This window comes from Mobula birostris, chromosome 29, assembly GCF_030028105.1.
Source record: "Mobula birostris isolate sMobBir1 chromosome 29, sMobBir1.hap1, whole genome shotgun sequence".
NCBI lineage: Eukaryota > Metazoa > Chordata > Chondrichthyes > Myliobatiformes > Myliobatidae > Mobula > Mobula birostris.
The window spans coordinates 7,136,189-7,157,309 of record NC_092398.1 but is presented as its reverse complement, the minus strand read 5'-3'; the positions used below and the strand labels follow the sequence as shown (position 1 = coordinate 7,157,309).

Sequence of the window (21,121 nt, the reverse complement as noted above, 5' to 3'; positions counted from 1 at the left end):
TAGATTTGCTGAGTCTGTCCACAGGAAAATGAATCTCAGGGTTGTATATGGGGACATATGTGCTTAGATAATAAAATTGACCTGGAATGTTGAAGGTGAGGGAAATGGCAGGTTATGGTCATTGCGTAGGCAGAGGAGATTAGTTCAGTTGGTCATTTGATTACTAATTTATTTAGGTTAGCAGGACATTATGGGCCGAATGGCTTGTTCCTGTGTTGTACTAGATTATGTTCTACATTCTATAATGACTTCATGACCTTAATAACTGTGTTTCAGTATAATACACAAATCTATGATATTTGATCTGTAAAATACAAATCAATCCATTCCAAAAGAAGATGAATAAGAGTTAAAATTATCACCTCTTTGAGGGATGAGGGAGGAAGAATTCATCTGTTAGTGAGGGTGTTTAGGAAATCCCTTTGGAAGCATCACACAGACCAAGTCATAGAAATTGGTTCAAAGTACATTTTAGTATCAAAGTTCATGTACTTTATACAACCTTGAGACTCAAATAGCCGAGGTGGAAAACCACAGGAGGGCTGTGGGACAGGTGGCAGAGAGGCGGTGTCAAGAGTGAGGGATGTATGGCTTGGGGGCAGACAACATCCACTGCCTTGCACTTGCACTGCCATCCACTGCCATTCACTTTCCAGGTAACCTGCTCAAAAACTCTGTATGATTGATTACACATGAACTACCACACATGAAGCCATGCTGACTATCCTTATTCTGCCTATATCTATTTAAATATATCTGATCCCTTAGAATAACTTCCAATAGCATTCCTACAACGGGTGCCAAACTCACAGCCTATAACTTCCTGGTTTCTGTTTAGAGTCTTTCTTAAACAGCGGAACAACATTGGCTATCCTTCAATCCTATGGTACATCTCCTGTCACTGAGGATGTTTTAATATCTCTGCTAGGGCCTCAGCAATTTCTGCACTTGCCTCCTGTAGGTTCCAAGGGAAGACGTTGTCAGGCCCTGGGGATTTATCGATCCTAATTTGCCTCAGGGTAGCAAACACTTCCTCCTCTGTAGTCTGTACAGGATCCATGAAGTTGATGTCCCTTTGTCACACTTCTATAATCTCTCTATTGGTCTCCCGAGTAAATACAGATGCAAAGAATGCAGTTAAGATCTCCCCCATCTGCTTTGGCTCCACACATGGATTACCATTCTGGTCTCCCAGAGGACCAATTTTGCCCCTTGCTCTTAACATATCTGTAGAATCCCTTAGGATTCCCCTTTACTTGGTCTGCAGGAGCAACTTCGTGCCTTCTTTTAGCCTTCCTGATTCTCTCTTAGATGTTCTCTTGCATTTGTGTTCTCCATAAGCGCTTCATTTTTTCCTATCTGCTTTCTTTTCTCTTAACCTGGGCCTCAATATCTCTTGAAAACCAAGGTTATCTTTACCCTTTATTCTGACAGGCACATACAAGCTTTGTACTCTCAAAATTTTGTTTTTGAAGGCCTCCCACTTACCACGTACACTTTTGCCAGAAAACAGCCTGGCCCAATCCACACTTGCCAGATCATTTCCAATACCATCAAAATCGGCCTTTCTCTGATTTAGAATCTCAACCCATGCACCAGACCTATCTTTTTGTATATTTACTTTGAAGCTAATTGCATTGTGGTCACTGATGCAAAGTGTTCCCCTCACACAAACTCCTGTCACCTGCTCTGTCTCATTCTCTAATATCTGATCCAGTACTGCTCAGTTTCTCTTGGAATTTCTTTGTACTGATGAAGGGAACTTGGTGACGATGACTGTGCAAAACCCTTGGGTGCCATAGCAATAGATACATGCCGAAGACTTTTGCATAGTTCTGTACAAACTCCTTACAGACAACAGCGGTAATGAACCATTCTGCTGGTGTCATAATAGCATTGTGCTATCTGCTACACTAACATGGTGCAGTTTTTGGTGCTGTTATATCATAAAATTTACCCAAATGAATAACTAGAATTAGATTTAGACTTAGGTTCCTTTAATATCAGAGAACGTATACAGTATAAAACCTGAAATTCTTACTCTTCACAGACATCCACGAAACAAGAAACCCCATGACAAATGATAGGGCATCGAAGCCCCAAAACCCCCTCTCTGCACCCTTCACAGAAGCAGCAGGAAAAGCATCGACACCACTCCCTTCCCCCACTCAACCCTCCCCGACCTCCCCCCACCTCGCACTGTGTAATAAACTACAAAAGCCCCAAAAGAGACCTTGATTCAGATTCCATCAAAACAACAATCTGTTACCCAGCTCTTTGGTGTTTCAGACAAGCTTGCTCTCACTTGTGAGGGAGAGAGAGATTGCTCCCGCAAAAATTGAGAGTGGAGACCAGCGACTCCCTGTTCCAATGTTCAGATATGAGAATATAACGCATACAATTCTAACCAGCCACCTACCTGAGGAATAGAACCTGAATGACGAGTGGCTCGCATCAATAGCAACAGACACTGGTCCATTCATAGCCACGGCATACTTCAGTAACAACTCACTTCCACTTTGGACATTAATAAATCCATAGCAAGTAGCACCAACAGTTCTTGGATTGTATCTGCAAGGTCTATCCTAAACAAACAAAACAAGAGGAACTTTATATCTATAGATAGTGGATGGATGGAGGGTGGAGGAGGATGGATGGATGGTGGATGGATGGATGGACAGATCATAGATGATGGATGATTGTTGGATGGACAGATCATGGATGATGGATGGATGGACAGATCATGGATGATAGATGGATAGGGTGCCTGGGAAATTTGCACAGTACTGTATTTGTCAAGATGGAGCATAGAGTGAGTTTGTAAATCCGGCGGGAGCAAAGGATATCGGGAATGGCAAAGGTGGAGTGCCACGGGGGGGCATGGAACAGGTGGCAGACAAGGAATGCCAGAGCAGGGGTGGTGTGGGTGCAGACATGGCAAGGCCATTTGATTCCAGTATCATTACAGTATGTAATTGATTATTACAGTATGTCTCTCTTATGCTTCCCACTCCCTCCCCTCTCCCTTCTCCTTTTCCCAACCATGATTCCCCTCTCCCTGCCCCCTTCCCACTCTCAGTCCACAACAGAGACCCAGATCAGAATCAGGTTTATCATCACTCACATATGTCATGAAATTTGTTTTTTTTTTTGCGGAGAGCGAGTTTGTAGATCTGGCAGGAGCAGTATTGGGAATGATGATGGTAGAGCACTGCGGGAGGGTTGTGGGTCAGGTGGCAGAGAAGGAGTGCCAGGGGCAGGTGCAGACATCCTGAGGCACCAGGCAAGGTTATTCAATTTGAAAGCAATTGGTTTATTGATTATTACAGAACGTTTGTCTGGTGCTTCCCACTTCCTCCTGTCTCCCTTCCCCTTTCCCCAACCATGATTCCCCTCTCCCTGCCCCCTTCCCACTCTCAGTCCACAATAGAGACCCGTATCAGAATCGGGTTTATCATCACTCACATATGTCATAAAATGTGCTTTTTTTGGTAGCAGCAGTACAGTGCAATACATAAAATTACTACAGTACTGTGCAAACGTCTCAGACAGCCTAGCTATATAAACATGCCTAAGAGTCTGCACAGTACTGTCCATGTCACCATATGTTATGCTGATAGACTTGCAAGTATTCACAGAACAGAGAAATACAACAGAATCGATGAAAAACTACACACAAAGAACGACAAATGACTGATGTGCAAAACAAGACAATCTGTACAAATATAAAAATAAAGATCAGTTACTGACAGCTAGCTGGCTCCACAGAAGATGTAAGATACACAATACTACAAAGCCAGGTAACATCAAACATTTCCAGGAAACATGACCCACTTCTTATCTTTGACACAAAGTTTTCTATGTTAGGTTTACAACTGGCAATGCAGTGGCTCAGTTGTGTTGCTTTAATTAGTTGACTAACTTCCTTAAGGCAGAAGCTTGCAACTAAGGTTGCAAGTTCAAGTTTATTGTGCACGACACATTTAGACAGAGACGTAACGTAAAGATTTTTACTCCTCAAGTATATGAAGGATGTAAGTAATAAAGCCAATTCAATTCGACTCAGTCTGATTGTACATATATATCACCAAAAAAAACAACGTTCCTCTAGATCACGTTGCACCCACAAGACATATTACACACAGCTCTCTAACCAAAATAGTAAATTTCAATATTCAAAGTAAACTTTTTATTATCAAGGTACATGCATGTCACCACATACAACCCTGAGATTCATCTTCTTGTAGGCACACTCAGCAAATCTATAGAACAGTAGCAGGATCATTGAAAGATCAACCAGAGTGCAGAAGACAACAAACTGGGCAAATGCAAATATAAATAAATAGCAAGAACATGAGAGTCCTTAAAGTGAGATCATTGGTTGTAGGAACATCGCAATGATGGGGCAAGTGAGTGTGGTTATCTCCTTTTGTTCAAGAGCCTGATGGTTGAGGGGTGGTAACTGTTCTTGAACCTGGTGGTGCGAGTCCTGAGGCTCCTGTACCTTCAACCTGACGGCAGCAGCGAGAAAAGAACATGACCTGGGTGCTGAAGATCTCTGATGACAGACTCTGCTTTCCTATGACAGTCTTTCATGTCGATGTGCTCAATGGTTGGGAGGGCTTTACACATGACGTACTGGGCTGAACCCATTACCTTTTGTAGAATTTTCTATTCAAAGGCATTGCTGTTTCCATACCAGGCCATGATGCAGCCAGTCAATACACTCCCACTACACAGCTATAGAAGTTAATAAAATACAATTCAAATAAGTTAACAAAATATAACTCAAAATGCATGCAGTGAAGTGCACTGCAGGTAAACAGCTCACTGTCCTAGTGGTGAGACCTCGGTGGTGGTAGGATCTTCATTCGTCTCTCAGCCTGAGGGAAGAAGCTGTTACCTCGTCTGGCAGTCCTAGTCCTGATGCTCCTGTAACTCCTTTCTGATGGTAGAGAGTCAAAGAGATTCTGGACTGGGTGGCAGGGATCCTCGACAATGCTTCACGCTCTTCGTCTAAATGCTCCTAGTAAATGTCACAAATGGCACGGGGGGAGACAATTTTTACTGTCCTCTGTAGGGTCTTTTTGTCTGATGCCTTGCAGCTTCCATACCACACAGTGAATTCAGCCTGACAGGGCACTCTTAGTGATGCTCCTATAGGACGTGGTAAGAATGTGATCAGGGTCCCAGGCATGCCTCAGTCTTCTCCCAGAGTGTAGACGCTGCTGTGCCTTCTTGACTAATGAGGAGCTTTTGTGGGTCCATGTTAGATCGTCCATTTCGTGCACACCAAGCAGCTTCACGTTCCTCACTCTCTCCACAGCAGAACCACTGATGGTCAATGGAGATTGGTCGGCCTGTGCCTTCCCGAAGCCTACAATCCTCCCTTCTGTCTTTTCCATGCCAGGACTCAGGCTGTTGTTCTCGCACCATTTGACAAGCCTCTGTACCTCCGCTCTGAATGCCCAATCATCTTGGTTGCTGATGAGGCCGATCACTGTTCTTTCATCAGAGAACTTAATGACGTGATTTGAGCTGGATCTGGCAGTGCAGTCGTGAGTCAGCAGTGTGAACAGCAGCTGCCTGAGCATGCTTTAGTATCATCTCCTTCAAGACTTAATGCAATGTTAATAATTAATGCATTTATGTAGGTTTATCGATTCTAGTTAAACACAATATACGTTTACACTCTGCATCAACCCTATGTATTATGTAAGCAGCAGCAATGTCAGAGAATAGTATGTGACATTGAAACAAGTCGACTACCTGGCATAACATAGAACAGTACGGCACAGTACAGACATTTTGGCCCACAAAGTTATGCTAGCCTATTAACCTACTGTAAGATCAATATAATCCTTTCATCCTACTTGGCTCTCCATTTTTCAATTTTCCATGCGCCTATTTAAGATTTTTTTAAATGCTACTGCTATGTCGACTCAGGTCTAGGGGGCCGGTGTCGGGCATGATGATGGACTCTCCACTTCTCCCTCTTCTTCATCAGTGTGTTCAGTTCATCTACATTAGCCGCACCGCTGTCTTCTAGGAGCATGTTGACCATAGTCTTGGGAGGGCACCCAGGGTTCATCCTCCCGTGCTTGGGCTCCCATATGATGACTAGGCTGGCAGGTAGCTCAGGGTGGCATAGACAGTGCCCCGCTAGTTGCAGTCTTCTCGCCTCGATTTTAGTGGTGAACATCGGTAGGTTGTTACAGAGCTCAACGTTCGTCATGTGCTGTTGCCAACTCACGTCAAGAGCCATCCGGAACATTCGTCTATAGCAACCATCTAGAGACTTTCGCATTGTCTTGGTGAGTGTCTACATCTCGCATCCGTACATGAGAATGGACTCTATGACTGCTATGAAAATCCTCTTTTTAAGCCCTCTGGTCAGGTTCAACTTGCAGATTTCCTTCATGTCGTTCATAGCCCTCCACGCCAGCACCTTCCGTATCTTTATGTCCTTCTCCGAACTCATCATTCTTGACCTGAGGTACTTGTAGTCAAAGACTTTTTTAATGGTATCATTCTCTACGGTCTTGAGAGTACCTTCATCACAGTTAAACGCCATGTACTCTGTCTTTTTAGCGTTTAGGTGAAGTCCAACTTTATTGCACTCAATTTCCACTTTTGTCAGCAGCTGCTGTGCTTCCTCCATCTGGTCAGAGAGCAGGACTATGTCATCTGCAAAATCGAGATCTGTGAGCATAACTGGTCTGACCCTTTTGGTTCGCCCTGGTTTTATGGTAAAACCAAGCTTGTCATGATCTTTGGTAGCTTGACGCAGAGCGTAAGTGCTTCTAATATATATGCTCCTACCTGCACCTCTGGCAGTGCATTCCAAGCACTCGGTACTCTGTGTTTATATATATAAAAAAACTATTTCTGACAACTTCCCTATACTTTCTTCCAATCATCTTAGAATGATTTTTTTTTAAGCATGTCATACCAGACGTTCAGCCATCCCTGTCTGGCACGTGGTGTCAGGATTAACCAGGTCATGATATGAACGTTCCTGACTCGACCCTTGTATATTTTTTACGAGGCCGAGTGGCTAGCTCGATACTCAACCGGGCACAGATGGAAAGCGTGCTCGGGGGTGGCCTGACCTGGATTCGAACTCAGGAACCTTCGCTCTAGAGTCTGCCGCTGATCTCACCTTAAAATGATGCCCCCTAGTCTTAGCCATATATGGTTGAGGGATAGTAACTCTTTTTCAACCTGGTGGTGTGAGTCCTGAGGCACTCGAGCCTTCTACCTGATGGCAGCAGTGAGAAAAGGGCATGCACTGAGTGGTGAGCATCTCTGATAATGGATGCTGCTTTCCTGCAACAGCATTTCAAGTAGATGTGCTCAAAGATAAGGAGGGTGTCAGCCATGGAGTGCTAGGCTGAATCCACTACCACTATCATGTATGGAGACCAGGGAGAGCTGGTCATATCACTTCACAGCCAATGGCAAAATGTCTGCAAGAAAATGGCCAAGATCGGAGAACAAGTCAACCCAACCATCAACCACTTCAGCTCTTTCCATCCTCAGAGATGTTGACACCCAGACTGTACATTAATGACTCATTAATTCACATTGAATTATTATCTTAATATGGGAAACGCGAGCAGGATTATTTTGGCCTACCTCTGCCTCATAGGGGTATGACCACTCACTGTCGATTCCTCCGTTGTCTATTATATATTGAAATGCATTATTCATAAACCCTCCGTTACAGCCAAAATTTCCATATTCAGAGGAACAATCCACCAGTTGCTGCTCACTCAGAGAAAGTAATTGTCCAGTCTTTCTGAAGTGCTGTCCTTCCAAAGCCCCCGTCTGTAGAAACAAGTACAGGTCAAACACAGTTCAGTTGAAACTCCAAAAATAATAGTTATTTATTTATTTAGAGATACAGCATGGAACAGACTCTTCCCGCCCAATGAGCCACAGCGCCCATTATAAACTTTCTCTGTACCCTTTCAACCTTATTTACATCTGTCCTGCAGGTAGGTGACCAAAACTGCCTAGAGTGCCTCTAATTAGACCTCACCAAAGTCTTACACAACTTCAACATAACATCCCAAGTCCTGTACTCAATAGTTTTGATTTATGAAAGCCAATGTGCCAAAATCTTTCTTTACAACCCTAGGTACCTGTGTTGGCACGTGGCCAAGTGGTTAAGGCATCGGTCTAGTGATCCGAAGGTCGCTAGTTCAAGCCTCAGCTGAGGCAGCGTGTTGTGTCCTTGAGCAAGGCGCTTAAACACACATTGCTCTGCAACGACACCAGTGCCAAGCTGTATGGGCCCTAATGCCCTTCCCTTGGACAACATCAGTGGCATGGAGAGGGGAGACTTGCAGCATGGGCAACTGCCGGTCTTCCATACAACCTTGCCCAGGCCTGCACCCTGGAAACCTTCCAAGGTGCAAATCCATGGTCTCACAAGACTAACAGATGCCTATATAATATATGTACCTGTGGATGACCTCCAGTTTTAGTCTCTCCAAACACCAGTGGAAAAAGCTTGCTTAAATTATATTTAAAGCACAGAATAGGCTCTTTTTGCTCTTCGAGCTGTGCCATCCAGTAATCTCCTGATAATCACAGGACAATTTACAATGACCAGTTAACCTTCCAACCGGTACATCATTGGACTGAGGGAGGAAACCAGAGCACCTGGAGGAAACCCACACAGTCACGGGGAGAACAGACAAACTCCTGACAGACAGCTGCGGGAATTGAACCCAGGTTGCCAGTACTGTATACCATTGCGCTAACCGCTACGCTACCGTGCTGCCTCATAGGGATTGGGCTTGACGCTTACCTTAAGTGAGTGAATACACATACCGCACTGAACGCCCAACAGGAACCACACATCTTCTGGTCCTTGACAGGTGTCACGTAGCCTTTCGTTCTCCAGTCGACTGTATCAGGCAGACTAACGTTCTTGTAGGTTAGAGAGCCAAAGCCAGTGGATTTTGTGCCATTAACAGTTTTCAGGCATTTACCAAGTACCAATTTTTTATATTCTTCTTCATCCTGCAGAAGAAGCAATCAATTATTAACATCGAATTTTTTAATATTAATATACAAGGAATAAGGTAACATTTTGTAGGTAATTCTTCACCATTTTGACAAGGACAAGAGTTATGGCCTTCTTTGTGTAAATGTACAGTACTGTGTAAAAGTCTTAGGCATATATATCTAAGGTGCCTAAGACTTTTGTACAGTCCTGTAGTAATTTTATGTATTGCACTGTACTGCTGCCACAAAAATAAAACAAATTTGAGCAAACAACAGGAATTCTGCAGATGCTGGAAATTCAAGCAGCAACACACATCAAAGTTGCTGGTGAACGCAGCAGGCCAGGCAGCATCTCTAGGAAGAGGTACAGTCGACGTTTCAGGCCGAGACCCTTCGTCAGGACTAACTGAAGGAAGAGTTAGTAAGAGATATGAAAGTGGGAGGGGGAGATCCAAAATGATAGGAGAAGACAGGAGGGGGAGGGATGGAGCCAAGAGCTGGACAGGTGATTGGCAAAGGGGATATGAGAGGATCGTGGGACAGGAGGCCCAGGGAGAAAGACAAGGGGTGGGGGGGAACAGAGGATGGGCAAGGGCTATAGTCAGAGAGACAGAGGGAGAAAAAGGAGAGAGAGAGAAAGAATGTGTGTATATAAATAAATAACGGATGGGGTACGAGGTGGGGGCGGAGGTCAAATTTATTGACATATGTGAGTGATGACAAACCTGATTCTGATGTGGGTCTCTATTGTGGACTGAGAGTGGGAAGGGGGCAGGGAGAGGGGAATCATGGTTGGGAAAAGGGGAAGGGAGAGGGGAGGGAGTGGGAAGAACCAGAGAGACATTCTGTGATGATCAATAAACCAGTTGTTTGGAATCAAGTGATCTTGCCAGGAGTCTCAGGGCTGGGTGTGTCTATGTCTGCATGATCCTTCCCCACCACCAGCCCACTTTCTCCGCTGTCTGTCTCACACCCCTCCCGCGGCGCTCCACGCCTGCCATTCTCAACATGCTTTGCTCCCAACAGATTTACTAACCCGCTCTCCGCTCCACGTTGACAAATACAGTACTGTGCAAAAGTCTTAGGCTTTCTAGCTATATATATGTGCCTAAGACTTTGGAATAATTAATGTGAACCTCAGCTTCCTACTGCCAATGACAAAAAATTATGAAACCCCTTTTTACCAGGCGTCTCTAGAGATGCAGCCTTTAACCTCTCGCTAAGAGCCACTAGACTCAGCTGTGTGAAAGCCACCTTTCTCAGACTCCGCATGTCTAGGGTAGATATGACTTGGGTCCTGCCGAACCTATGTGGTTGGGATGTCTCACCTACTCGAACCCTGTGAATGCTGTGTAAGTTACTGCTCCCATGTAATCGCCCGTCAGCAAGAAATAACAGGTTGTACACTGCATGCAATTATAAAGAAAGTATATTTAAGGATGTTAACTTAACCAAACAGTTATTAAAGAAAAGAAAGGGAAAAAAAACAAAAGGGCCCATCAGAATTAAACAGTCAAAGGTGCACATAAATTGGAGTTCATCTTGAAGTTGTCTTTAACTCGCTCGCTGGACCCTAGCTCCGTGTGAAAGCCTGCACCACCTTCTGAATCTCGCTTGAAATTCACCTCAAATAAACAATTTTCCCACGGGAGTGTTGGTCCTCCCTCCTCGAAGCCATTCATCTTCACAAACCACCTTGTGCAACAAGGACGGCATCCTCAGCCATCTTCCCTCCTGCCTTCTCCCAGCTCCCACCAAAAATACCTTGACCCACACCAGTGTCCGTCACAAAAGCTTCTCCACCCATCGTTCTCTAGGATCTTCTCCTAATTCCACCATCCTGATTAGCTGACACCACATTCCTAAGTTGAACAACAAAGCCCCTCATCTCAGCTCAAACCCAAACAGGCAGAAAACAGAACTGCTAAAATGAAATGCCAACAGCATACCAGTAAAAATCTTAACCAGATTGTAACAATTAAAATGGTGGAAAGTCCTGCAGTTTGTCTTTTGTTCCTGACTTCAGCATCTGCCGTCTCTTATCTCTACAGCCAATGGTGTTCTTTAAAAAGTTAAGCACCATTCTACTGCAGAATATACAACAGTACAACAGCAATTTCACCAAAAAACAATCTACTCCCGATGAGATAAAAATCACCTTAGAAAACATCCAACCTCGACAATTAAATAGTAGTGCAAAAATAGAAATTTAGAAGTACTGAAGTAGTGTTCATGGGTTCAATGTCCATTCAGAAATCGGATGGCAGAGGGGAAGAAGCTGTTCCTGAATCATTGAGTGTGTGCCTTCAGACTTCTGTACCTCCTTCCTCATGGTAGCAAAGAGAACAAGGCATGATCTCTCTGATGGGGGTCCTTAATGATGGAAGCCAACTTTTTGAGACATTGTTCCTTAAGATGTCCTGGATACTATGGAAGCTAGTGCCTACGATGGAGCTGACTAAGTTTACAACTTTCTGCAGCTTACTTTGATCCTGTGCAGTAGCCCTCCCCCCAAGATCAGATGGTGATGCAGCCAGTAAGAATGCTCTCCATGGTACATCTGTGGAAATTTGTAAGTGTCTTTGGTGACATATCAAATCTCCTCACCCTCCAAATGAGATATAGCTGCTGCTATGCCTTCTTTGTAGGTGCATCGATATGTTCGGTCCAAGATAGATTCTCGGAGATATTGATACCCAGGAACTGGAAATTGATCACCCTTTCCACTTCTGATCCCTTATGAGGACTGGTGTGTGTTCCCTCGTCTTACCCTTCCTGAAGTCCACAATCAGTTCTTTGGACTTAAAATGCAGTCCAAGCAGACAGATAAAATGCAAGGGCCACAACAAGGTTGAGAGGTCAAGAGTTCAAAGGTTCAAAGATTCATTTTAATATCAGAGGTCCATTCTGATACTATTAAGATGGGAGGTGGGAGGAACTAGGAATGGTGGCGCCAACGGTTTTAGCAGACCCAGGCGACTACTTCCAGTTCAACCATGAAACGGCTTATTCTTCTTCTCTTGTGTCTTTCTTTTCAGTCAAGGTGGTTGGGGTTCTGTCAGACTCTGGGATCTACAGTTCAAACTGTGGTTCTTGGCATGTGGTGGGATTTTGTACCGGCTGTGTGGCCTGGCACTTTGCTGTCTCCAGGGACCGGCCGGAAGATGTGCAGCTCCAGGAAACAGCCTCATGGACGACCCAGTTCCTCACGAATTTCACCAACTGAAGGTTTGTGGGAGACTGAAACGAGACAGAAGGCAGTGTGTGCAGTGTCAGAAGAAGGCCCCTGTACTCAAGCGATCCCCGCTCTCTCCCTCTCTTTTGATGGGGATTGAGACCCTGTCGGCCCTCGGGTCTGGGGGGCTTGGATTATTATGATTATGAGGACACGCAGCCCTCTTTTATTGTCATTTAGTAATGCATGCATTAAGAAATGATACAATGTTTTTCCAGAATGATATCACTGAAACACATGACAAACCGACTTAAAAACTAACAAAAAACATATAATTATTACATATAGTTACAACAGTGCAAAGCCACACTGTAATTTCATAAGAACAGACCATGGCACAGTAAAAGTCTCAAAATCTCTTGAAAGTCCCATCATCTCACGCAGACGGTGAACCTCCAGCGCCGCCAACTTGCCGATGCAGCATCCTGGAAGTATCTGACCACAGTCCGACTCCGAGTCCGTCCAAAAAACTCTGAGCCTCCGACCAGCTCTCCGACACCGAGCACCGAGCACTTTGGCCCCGGGAACAGGCAACAGACAAAGCCAAGGATTTGGGGCCTTCGTCTCTGGAGATTCTCGGTCGCACAGTAGCAGCGGCAGCGAAACAGACATTTCAGAAGTTACTCCAGGTGTTCCTCTGTGCTTCTCACGGCTGTCTCCATCAAATCCGGATTGTGCATGGCCCCCTAGTTACACATACGATATTCATTCGGAACGGCCACACGCGTTGCGTCATGTCACCATCTTCTCCTCCCTCCTGGTCTCCTGGTGAAGTGATGTGTAAGATTGTAACATCAGATTGGTGAGTTGCCAGTCTTCAGTCTCATTGTTGCAGGAGTGACCTTTCTCTCCCTCCATGGAGAGAGAGAGCCTTTCTGAGATACAAAAGTGTTGGGTATCTAGTGACTCTAGTTTTTGATACACTCTAGATTAAGGCTTCTTTGAGAGGGCGGGAGGGGGGCTTTTGCTAATTGCTTGCATGGTGGAGTGTTGGGGTTGTTGCATCTGCTGCTGTAACTAGGTGATGGGGTAGAAGGAGAGCCAATGCTTCTGCTGCTGATTGTGCGTAGAAGGGGGAGGTGGGGGCTTCAGGCTTCTGATGTTTCTATCATTCATTCTATGGGGTTTCTTGATTTGTTGATGTCTGTGAAGAGTAAGAATTTCATGTTGTATACTGTACACATTCTCTGATATTAAATCAAACCATTTGAACCATTTGAGCCATTCAGGAGCCTTATAACAGTGGGATAGATGTTGTCCTTAAGCCTGGTGAAATGTTCTCCAGCTATTGCATCTTCCGCTTGACTGCCAAGGGGAGAAGGGATATTGACAGAGTGAGGGGAATCCTTGATTACGTAGGCTGCTTTCCCAAGGCAGCTGGAAGAGTATACAATGGATGGATCCAGGTGAGGAACTGAGAATGAGGAAGAAAGAGTGGAAATAGTTTCTGAGGCTGGGAGGTGATAGGTGGAGGCAACAAAGATAGCCCACTGGTGTTAAAAGAAAATGTTATCAGAGCATAAATCTTCGAATTCCATCACTCTGTCTTTTGAAGCATTGAAATAACACAATCCAACACACAAATCACTAGCAACCCTGTTAATCATTATCATCACCATTATCATCATTGTCATTATCATCATCTTCATCAGCATTATCATTATCATTTTCATTGCCATCATCATCTTCATCATCAACATTACAACCATCATTATCATCATCGTTATCATCATCCTCGTTATCATCATCCTCATTATTGTCATCATCGTCATCACTATCAACATCATCATCTTTATAGCCATCATCAGTAATAATACCATCATCACAAGTCATGTCGTATGACATGGGCAATCATGGTCTTCCATTTGTCTTTAATCTGTGCCTCTGGGGAAGACCTCCTTCATGCTGTTGTTCTTATTCTTTTCTCTATCCATGACTGATTGTTCTTGGCAATTTTTTCTACCGAACTGGTTTGCCTTTGCCTTCTTCCGGGCAGTATTTTTACAAGACTGGTGACCCCAGCCATATTCAATACACTTCAAAGATTGTCTGCCTGGTGTCAGTGGTCGCATAACCAGGACTTGTGATGTTCACCAGCTGCCCGTACGACCATCCACTGCCTACTCCCATGGTTTCACATGACCCTGATTGGTGGTGGAATGGGAGGGAGGCTAAGCAGGTGTTACTTTTGCCCAAAGATGAGCTGCAGGCTGGTGGAGGGAAGGAGCACCTTTCGCCTCCCCTGGTAGAGACATATCTCCACCCCACCACTGGCTTAAGCTGTACTATAAAGCACCTTTCGGGAAAATAATAAATGTTGAATTACCAGATCAGAATAGGCATTCATTGCCATTCGGTAGGTGGACAAGCCCTGGTCTGCCTTCATATTGTGCAGCATAACCACCTTCCAGTTTTTCAGCCAGATGTCTTTACGATGGTCTACCTCTTCAGCTGAAGAGTAGGTTTTACCTTGAATGAAAGGAACAAGGTTACAAAACGTGCCCAGTCACTCTGTACCCTCAGAAGTGGAGTGAACATTAATGAAGCTAATGAAACTAGAGAAGATTGGAAGTACCGAGCAGATCAGGCAGCCTCTGTGGAGAGAGAAGTAAAACTAATGCATCAGATCACTGACCATATATCAGTATTACGGGGTTATTGTGACTTGATTTAGTGAACTGATCTATGGTGAGAATATACCAGACATACCTGAGAACATATTGGACATACCCAAACCAAAAGCCACGGATGAACTCGAAGATTTGCAGCTGCTAAGGGCTAGACCTCTGGCATTCAAGACCAGTAATGCAGAATTATACAAGTCCTGTACAATCTATGGAAGACTGTTTTTAAGGCAAAAGAATAAGTCCAATTGATATATTTTCCCTCTCTCTCTCTCTCTCTCTCTCTCTCTTCTCTCTCCCTCCCTTTCCCTCTCCCCCCTCTCTTTCTCTCTCTCTCTCTCTCTCTCTCTCTCTCTCTCTCACTTTCCCTCTCTCTCTTTCTCCCATCCTCATTGAAACAGCAAGCTGCTTTGACTCCCCTCTCACTGTAGTAGGAGCGATCTCTCTCTCTCCCTCATTAGTGACAGAGAGCCTGTCAGAGATGTAGTTTTCGATGGCCTCTCTGTGGTGCTTTGCTATTGTTTGCATGGTGGGTGGTGGGGGAGGTCTGGCTGATGATTTTGCTGGCGCAAGTGGGGGAGAAGGTTGATGCTTTTGTTGCTGCATGTGTCAGGGGGACTCTGGGGGTTCTGACGTTTTCTGTCATTCATTCTTTCGGGTTTTCTTCTGTTTTGTGGATGTCTGCGAAGAATAAGAATTTCAGGTTGTATATTGTATACGTTTTCTTATATTAAATTGAGCCATTGATTGAATGGGGTTGAAAGGGATAATAAATCAGCGATAATGGAATGGTGGAGCAGGCTCAATAGGCCAAATGGCCTAAGTCCGCTCCTATGAGCTATATTCTTCTGGTGACCAAATGCTCAAGATAAACATTGCAGACGAAATGCAGGCCTAGTCTATGTAAGCTCTGCTCAATCAACGTCTACCAAAGCAAGAATCAGCCTAGGGACCTATCTCCACGGCCTTAACCTTCATCTACATTGGAAAATATCTTGCTATTAGAAAATATATATGATATTTATAGAGTATTACAAACAATTAACCCTCTTTCAACACACACAAAATGCTGGGGGAACTCAGCAGGTTAGGCAGCATCTGTGGAAATGAGTAAACAGTCGACAATTCAGGCCGAGACCCTTCTTTAAGACTGAAAAGGACTGGAAAAACGCCAGAAAAAAAAAGATGGGGGAGAGAGAGGAAGGAGGCTAGCTGGAGGGCGATAGGTGAAGCCAGGTGGGTGGGAAAGGTAAAGGGCTAGAGAGGAAGGAATCTGATAGGAGAGGAGAGTGGACCACAGGAGAAAGGGAAGGAGGAGGAGAGCCGGGGGGAGTCTCTCTAAATCCATTTTTGTAGCTCTGTACCAGAAGTTAGTTAATAAAGCTCCAAATGAAGGACGTCAGGATGATCTATTATAGAATTGTACTGAGACACAGTATGAAACCTGGCCCTTCAGCCCATCTAGTCAGTCCCAGCTCTCAAGCAAAAATTTACACCAATCCCAGCTTTAATCCTCCACACATTTTCACCAACTCCTCAGTCATTCTGGTATATCATTCCCCCTCCCCCTCACCAACTAGGAGCTATTTACAGTAGCAAATAAACCTGAAAACCCACACGTCTTTGAGATGTGGGGTGAAATTGGAGCACGCAAAGACAACCAGAGGGAGGACGTGTAAACGCTCCACAGACAGTGCCTGAGGTCAGGACTGAAACCAGGTCACTCGCACTCTGAGGCAATGACTCCACTAGCTGTGCCACTGTGACACTCTACTCGGTTCAAGCTACCTTACAGCAATGTTCAGTCATAGAATCACAGAACTGTGCAGCTCAGAAACGAGACCGGTCACCCATCACATCCAACTAAACCTTCAGCCCATTTATTCTGGATCCATTTGTCCATATTAGGTGAATAAGGGGAGATTTGATGGAGGTATACAACATTATAAGACCATAAGATATAGGAGCAAAATTAGGCTATTTGGCCCATCGAGTCAGCTCTGCTATTTCATCATGGCTGATCCATTTTTCCTTCTGGGCCCCAATCTCTTGCCTTCTTCCCATATCCCTTCACACTCTGACCAATCAAGAATCTATCAACCTCTGCCTTAAATATACATAAAGACTTGGCCTCCACAACTGCCTGTGGTAAAGAATTCCACAGATTCACCACTCTCTGCCTCAAGAAATTCCTCCTGATTTCCATTCTGAAAGGACACCCCTCTATTCTGAGTCTGTGTCCTCTGGTCTTTGACTCTCCCACCACAGGAAACATCCTGTCCACATCCACTCTATCAAGGCCTTTCACCATTCGATAGGTTTCAATGAGGTCATCCCTCATTCTTTTAAATTCCAGTGAATACAGGCCCAGAGCCATCAAACACTCTTCGCATGACAGGCTGTTAATCCAGGAAGCTACTGTCACGATGAAGGAAGCCCTCAACACTGCCAAATATGGAGGACCTTCATTGCTGCCCGAAACACCAGCGGCGTAACAGGCAGTAAGTAACAAAGAGTAAGTGTAAGCAGCCTGAGCTTGAGTGAGACTAGAACCAGTGTTTATAAATTAAGGGTGAATGGCGAAATATTTCAGGGGGAACTTCTTCATGAAGAGGATGTTGTGAGAGTGGAATATTGAAGGTTACCAGTTGTGAGAGAATAGAACTAGAGTTCATGGGTTAAGGATGAAAGGTGAAACGTTTAACCAGAACATGAGGGGGAACTTCTTCACTTAGAGTGTAGAACAAGCTGCCAACAGAATTGATGGGTGAGGGATCGATTTCAACATTTAAAAAACGATGGGAAGTGTTTGGAGGCCTACATCTAGGGGCAAGCCGATGGGCAGACTAACAGTTTGGTGCAGACTAGGTGGGCCAAAGTGCTTGTTCCTTGGCCCTTTTTGATACCCATACAATGGGAACAAGATTCTGCCTATCTTACCTATGCCTCTTGTAATTTCCAGAATAAGAATCAGGTTTCTTATCACTGAAATACATTATGTGCAAAACCCTTGGACCCCCTATGTTTTAAACATTGTTTCCAATGGCATGGCCTCCACAGGTCCCTGATCTCAACATCATCGAGGCAGTCTGGGATTACCTGGAGAAACAGAAGCGAGCAAGACAGCCAAATTCCGCAGAGGAACTGTGGCAAGTTCTCCAAGATGCTTGGAGCAACCTATTAACAGATTTGCTTATAAAACTGCAAGACAGTGTACCTGAGAGAACTGATACAGTTTTCAAGGCAAAGGGTGGTCGCACCAAATATCGATTTGGCTTAGTTTTGTACTGTTTACTGCTCTTTATAATAATTTATTTGATATTTAACAACTTTTCATTTCATGATTTTGAAAGCACCTTTGCTTTACAGAACTTATTTTACAGGTGCCTTGGACTGCTGTACAGTACTGTATGACTTGAAGAAAATTATTGCTTTATGGCAATAGTACACTGTAAGACATAAAAGTTACTATAAGGTATATACCTTTGTAGACCTTTATCAGTTCGTCCCTTAACCTCCTTCACTCCAGGGAAAACAAGCTCACCTATAAAATCTTTTTGTATAACTAAAACCCTGCAGACCAGATAACATCCTGCTGAATCTCCTCTGCACTCTCTCCAGTGCAGTCACATCCTCAGTAATATCGTGGTGACCAGAACTGCACGCAATACTCAGTGTAGCCAAACTATGTTGTTGTATAACGCTGCAACTTAACATTCTGATCAAATCAAGTTTATTGTCATTTAACTATATGCATATATACCGCCAAATGATTCAATGTTTCTCCATCCCAGGCTGTAAAGCACACCAGTACATTTAACACAAATATAAGACACAATAACTTGGAAAGTAAGAATTAAATCTACAGATGAATTGACCATAGATAAACAAAGTAAAGTACATAAATTAAATATGGTAGGGTACAGTTGTGGTAAACCATATATATATATATATGTTGTAACTGGGTTACTTGTCTGGACACGCCCCTCTACTGACTGCTCCTGTGGCTCCTCCCACAGATTCCTGAATAAAGGCGATTGCGCCATTGCCCCTCCTCCTCAGTCCAGGGGCAGATACTCAGAATGATGGAGGTCACATTTTACTGCTAATGAAAGCCTTTCAGTATTTACTCTACTTCCAGTCTTTTGGAGTTATTGATGGTGCATCAGTAGTACAAATTATCCGGTGACACTTCAAATGTGATGTGGCATGGCAGTTCAGAAGCCTAATGCCTTGAGGGAAGAAACAGTTACCCATCCTGACTATTCTTACTTTTATGCATCGGAGTCTCCTGCCTGATGGTAGAAAGTCAAAGGGAATGTTGGATTGATGGGCGGGGTCCTGAATAACCCTAAGGACCCTGCGTATGCAGTGCTCCTGATAAATGTCCTGCATGGACGGTAAGGAGACACCTATGATTCTCTCAGCCATTCTCACGGTCCTTTGTAGGGACTTCCGGTCCAACGCTCGGCTGCTCCTACACCAGATGGGGATACGGCTTGTCAGGAAGCTCTCAGTGGTGCTTCTGTAAAATTCAGTTAAGATGGTGGGGGGAGACTCGCATGCCTCAATCGCCTCAGGAAGTGGAGGGGCTGCTGTGAATCCTTATTCAGATTATATAATAATGATACATAAATCTGAATAAGGTCCACCGCCCTCTCTAGCTGTGTTGTCACTGTGTTGTAAACTATGAACCTGTATCATGAGGTCCCTCTGTTCATCAACATAGAGCACTGAACATTACAGCAAAGAACAGGCCCATCAGCCCAAGATACTGGGCCGATCCTTTAACCTAGTCTACGATCAATCCAACCCTTCCCACCAACATAGCCCTCCATTTTACTTTCATCCGTGTGCCTATCCAAGAGTTTTGTAGATGCTCCTAATGTATCTGCCAGCATATTCCACGTTCTCATCAATCTCCATGTAAAAAAACTTACCTCTGACATCTCCCCTATAGTTTCCTCCAATCGCCTTAACATTATGCCCCTCGTTTCAGCCCCTTCTGCCCTGAGAAAAAGTCTCTGAGTATCCACTTGATCTATTCCTCTTATCATCTTGTACATTTCTCTCAAGTTGCCTCTCATCCTCCGTCATTCCAAAGAGAAAAGCCCTAGCTCACTCAACCTATTAACATAAGATCTGCTCTCTAGTCCAGGCAGCATGCAAGTAAATCTCCTCTGCACCCATTCGAAAGCTTCCACATCCTTCCTATAATAAGGGGACCAGAACTGAACACAATACTCAAGTGTGATCTAACCAGGGCTTTATAGAACTGCAACATTACCTCACAGCTATTGAATTCAGTCCTACAAATACTGATGTTCAGCATATCAGGTGCCTTCTCAACAAGCCTATTGACTTGCACGACAAATTTGAGGGATCTATGGATGTTAATCTCAAGATCCCTTCGTGCCTCCACACTGCTAGAAATCCCATCATTAACCCAGTACTCTACCATCTTGCTGTCATTGTTCAAAGAATCCATGACTTGGTGTACAGTATCCACTCACAGAAGTCGGTAGTTCAAAACACACAAGGCACAGACAGGTTAGTGCAGCAATCATTTCACAGCTAAATGTGCATAAGATAAAACAAAATAATTATAATCATAATTACCAAACTAAGCCAAAATGAATATAATTACCAAACTTTTCTTTCCAGGCAAGCCATTCCATTTCTTCAACCAAGAAGCTGACGGCACTTGACAATGTCAAAGTCATCGTCAATATCAGAAGCTTCATTCTAGATTAAAGAATTGAAATCAAATCATTTGATTCAAAGTTTTAAAAAGTGTGAGTTGGAGCATTTGTAGAGGAACAGCAATGGTCATTCTCACCCAAGGTTTTCTGAGAACCAAACTGCTGCTGGGATTAGTCTCCGGTGAAATAAAACCTAAGTGCAGGAATCGAAAGAAATCTAGTATTTATACACATGAATTTGACATCTGTGGTGTTTGCTTGCTGAGTTTAAAAAAAAGAGGAAATGGGTGGTTCCTTTTGATTTGGTACAAACCACATAATAATTGTAGGAAATGCATGAATCAACAGGCAATTTCCCAAACATCAATAAATATTTGGGAAATGTGACAAGGAATTCTCATTTGAAAAACTGACATGTGATTTTTTTTTTTTGTTTTGTAAAGGTCACAAAATGTTTCTCTTTAAAAGTGCGCTTCCCTATTCCAAGCATTAATTTGAACTCAGCTCTGTGCGTATGCAAATAACTACCCACTCATGAACTT

General features: G+C 44.0%; 1 protein-coding gene across 1 annotated transcript in view; it reads right to left on the bottom strand.

Moving 5' to 3' along the window:
• The window catches only part of ctsl.1 (cathepsin L.1), a 30,010-nt gene extending 9,180 nt beyond the window's left edge, over positions 1–20,830 (bottom strand). The window contains exons 1-6 of the mRNA XM_072246735.1: positions 20,717–20,830; positions 20,525–20,622; positions 14,580–14,722; positions 8,842–9,033; positions 7,639–7,830; positions 2,420–2,585 (exon numbers count right to left, since the gene is read on the bottom strand). Of these exons, the coding sequence (XP_072102836.1) occupies positions 2,420–2,585; positions 7,639–7,830; positions 8,842–9,033; positions 14,580–14,722; positions 20,525–20,621 (790 nt within the window). The 5' untranslated portion in view covers position 20,622; positions 20,717–20,830. The remainder of the gene's footprint in view (positions 1–2,419; positions 2,586–7,638; positions 7,831–8,841; positions 9,034–14,579; positions 14,723–20,524; positions 20,623–20,716) is intronic.
• Between the last annotated feature and the right edge of the window lie 291 nt (positions 20,831–21,121).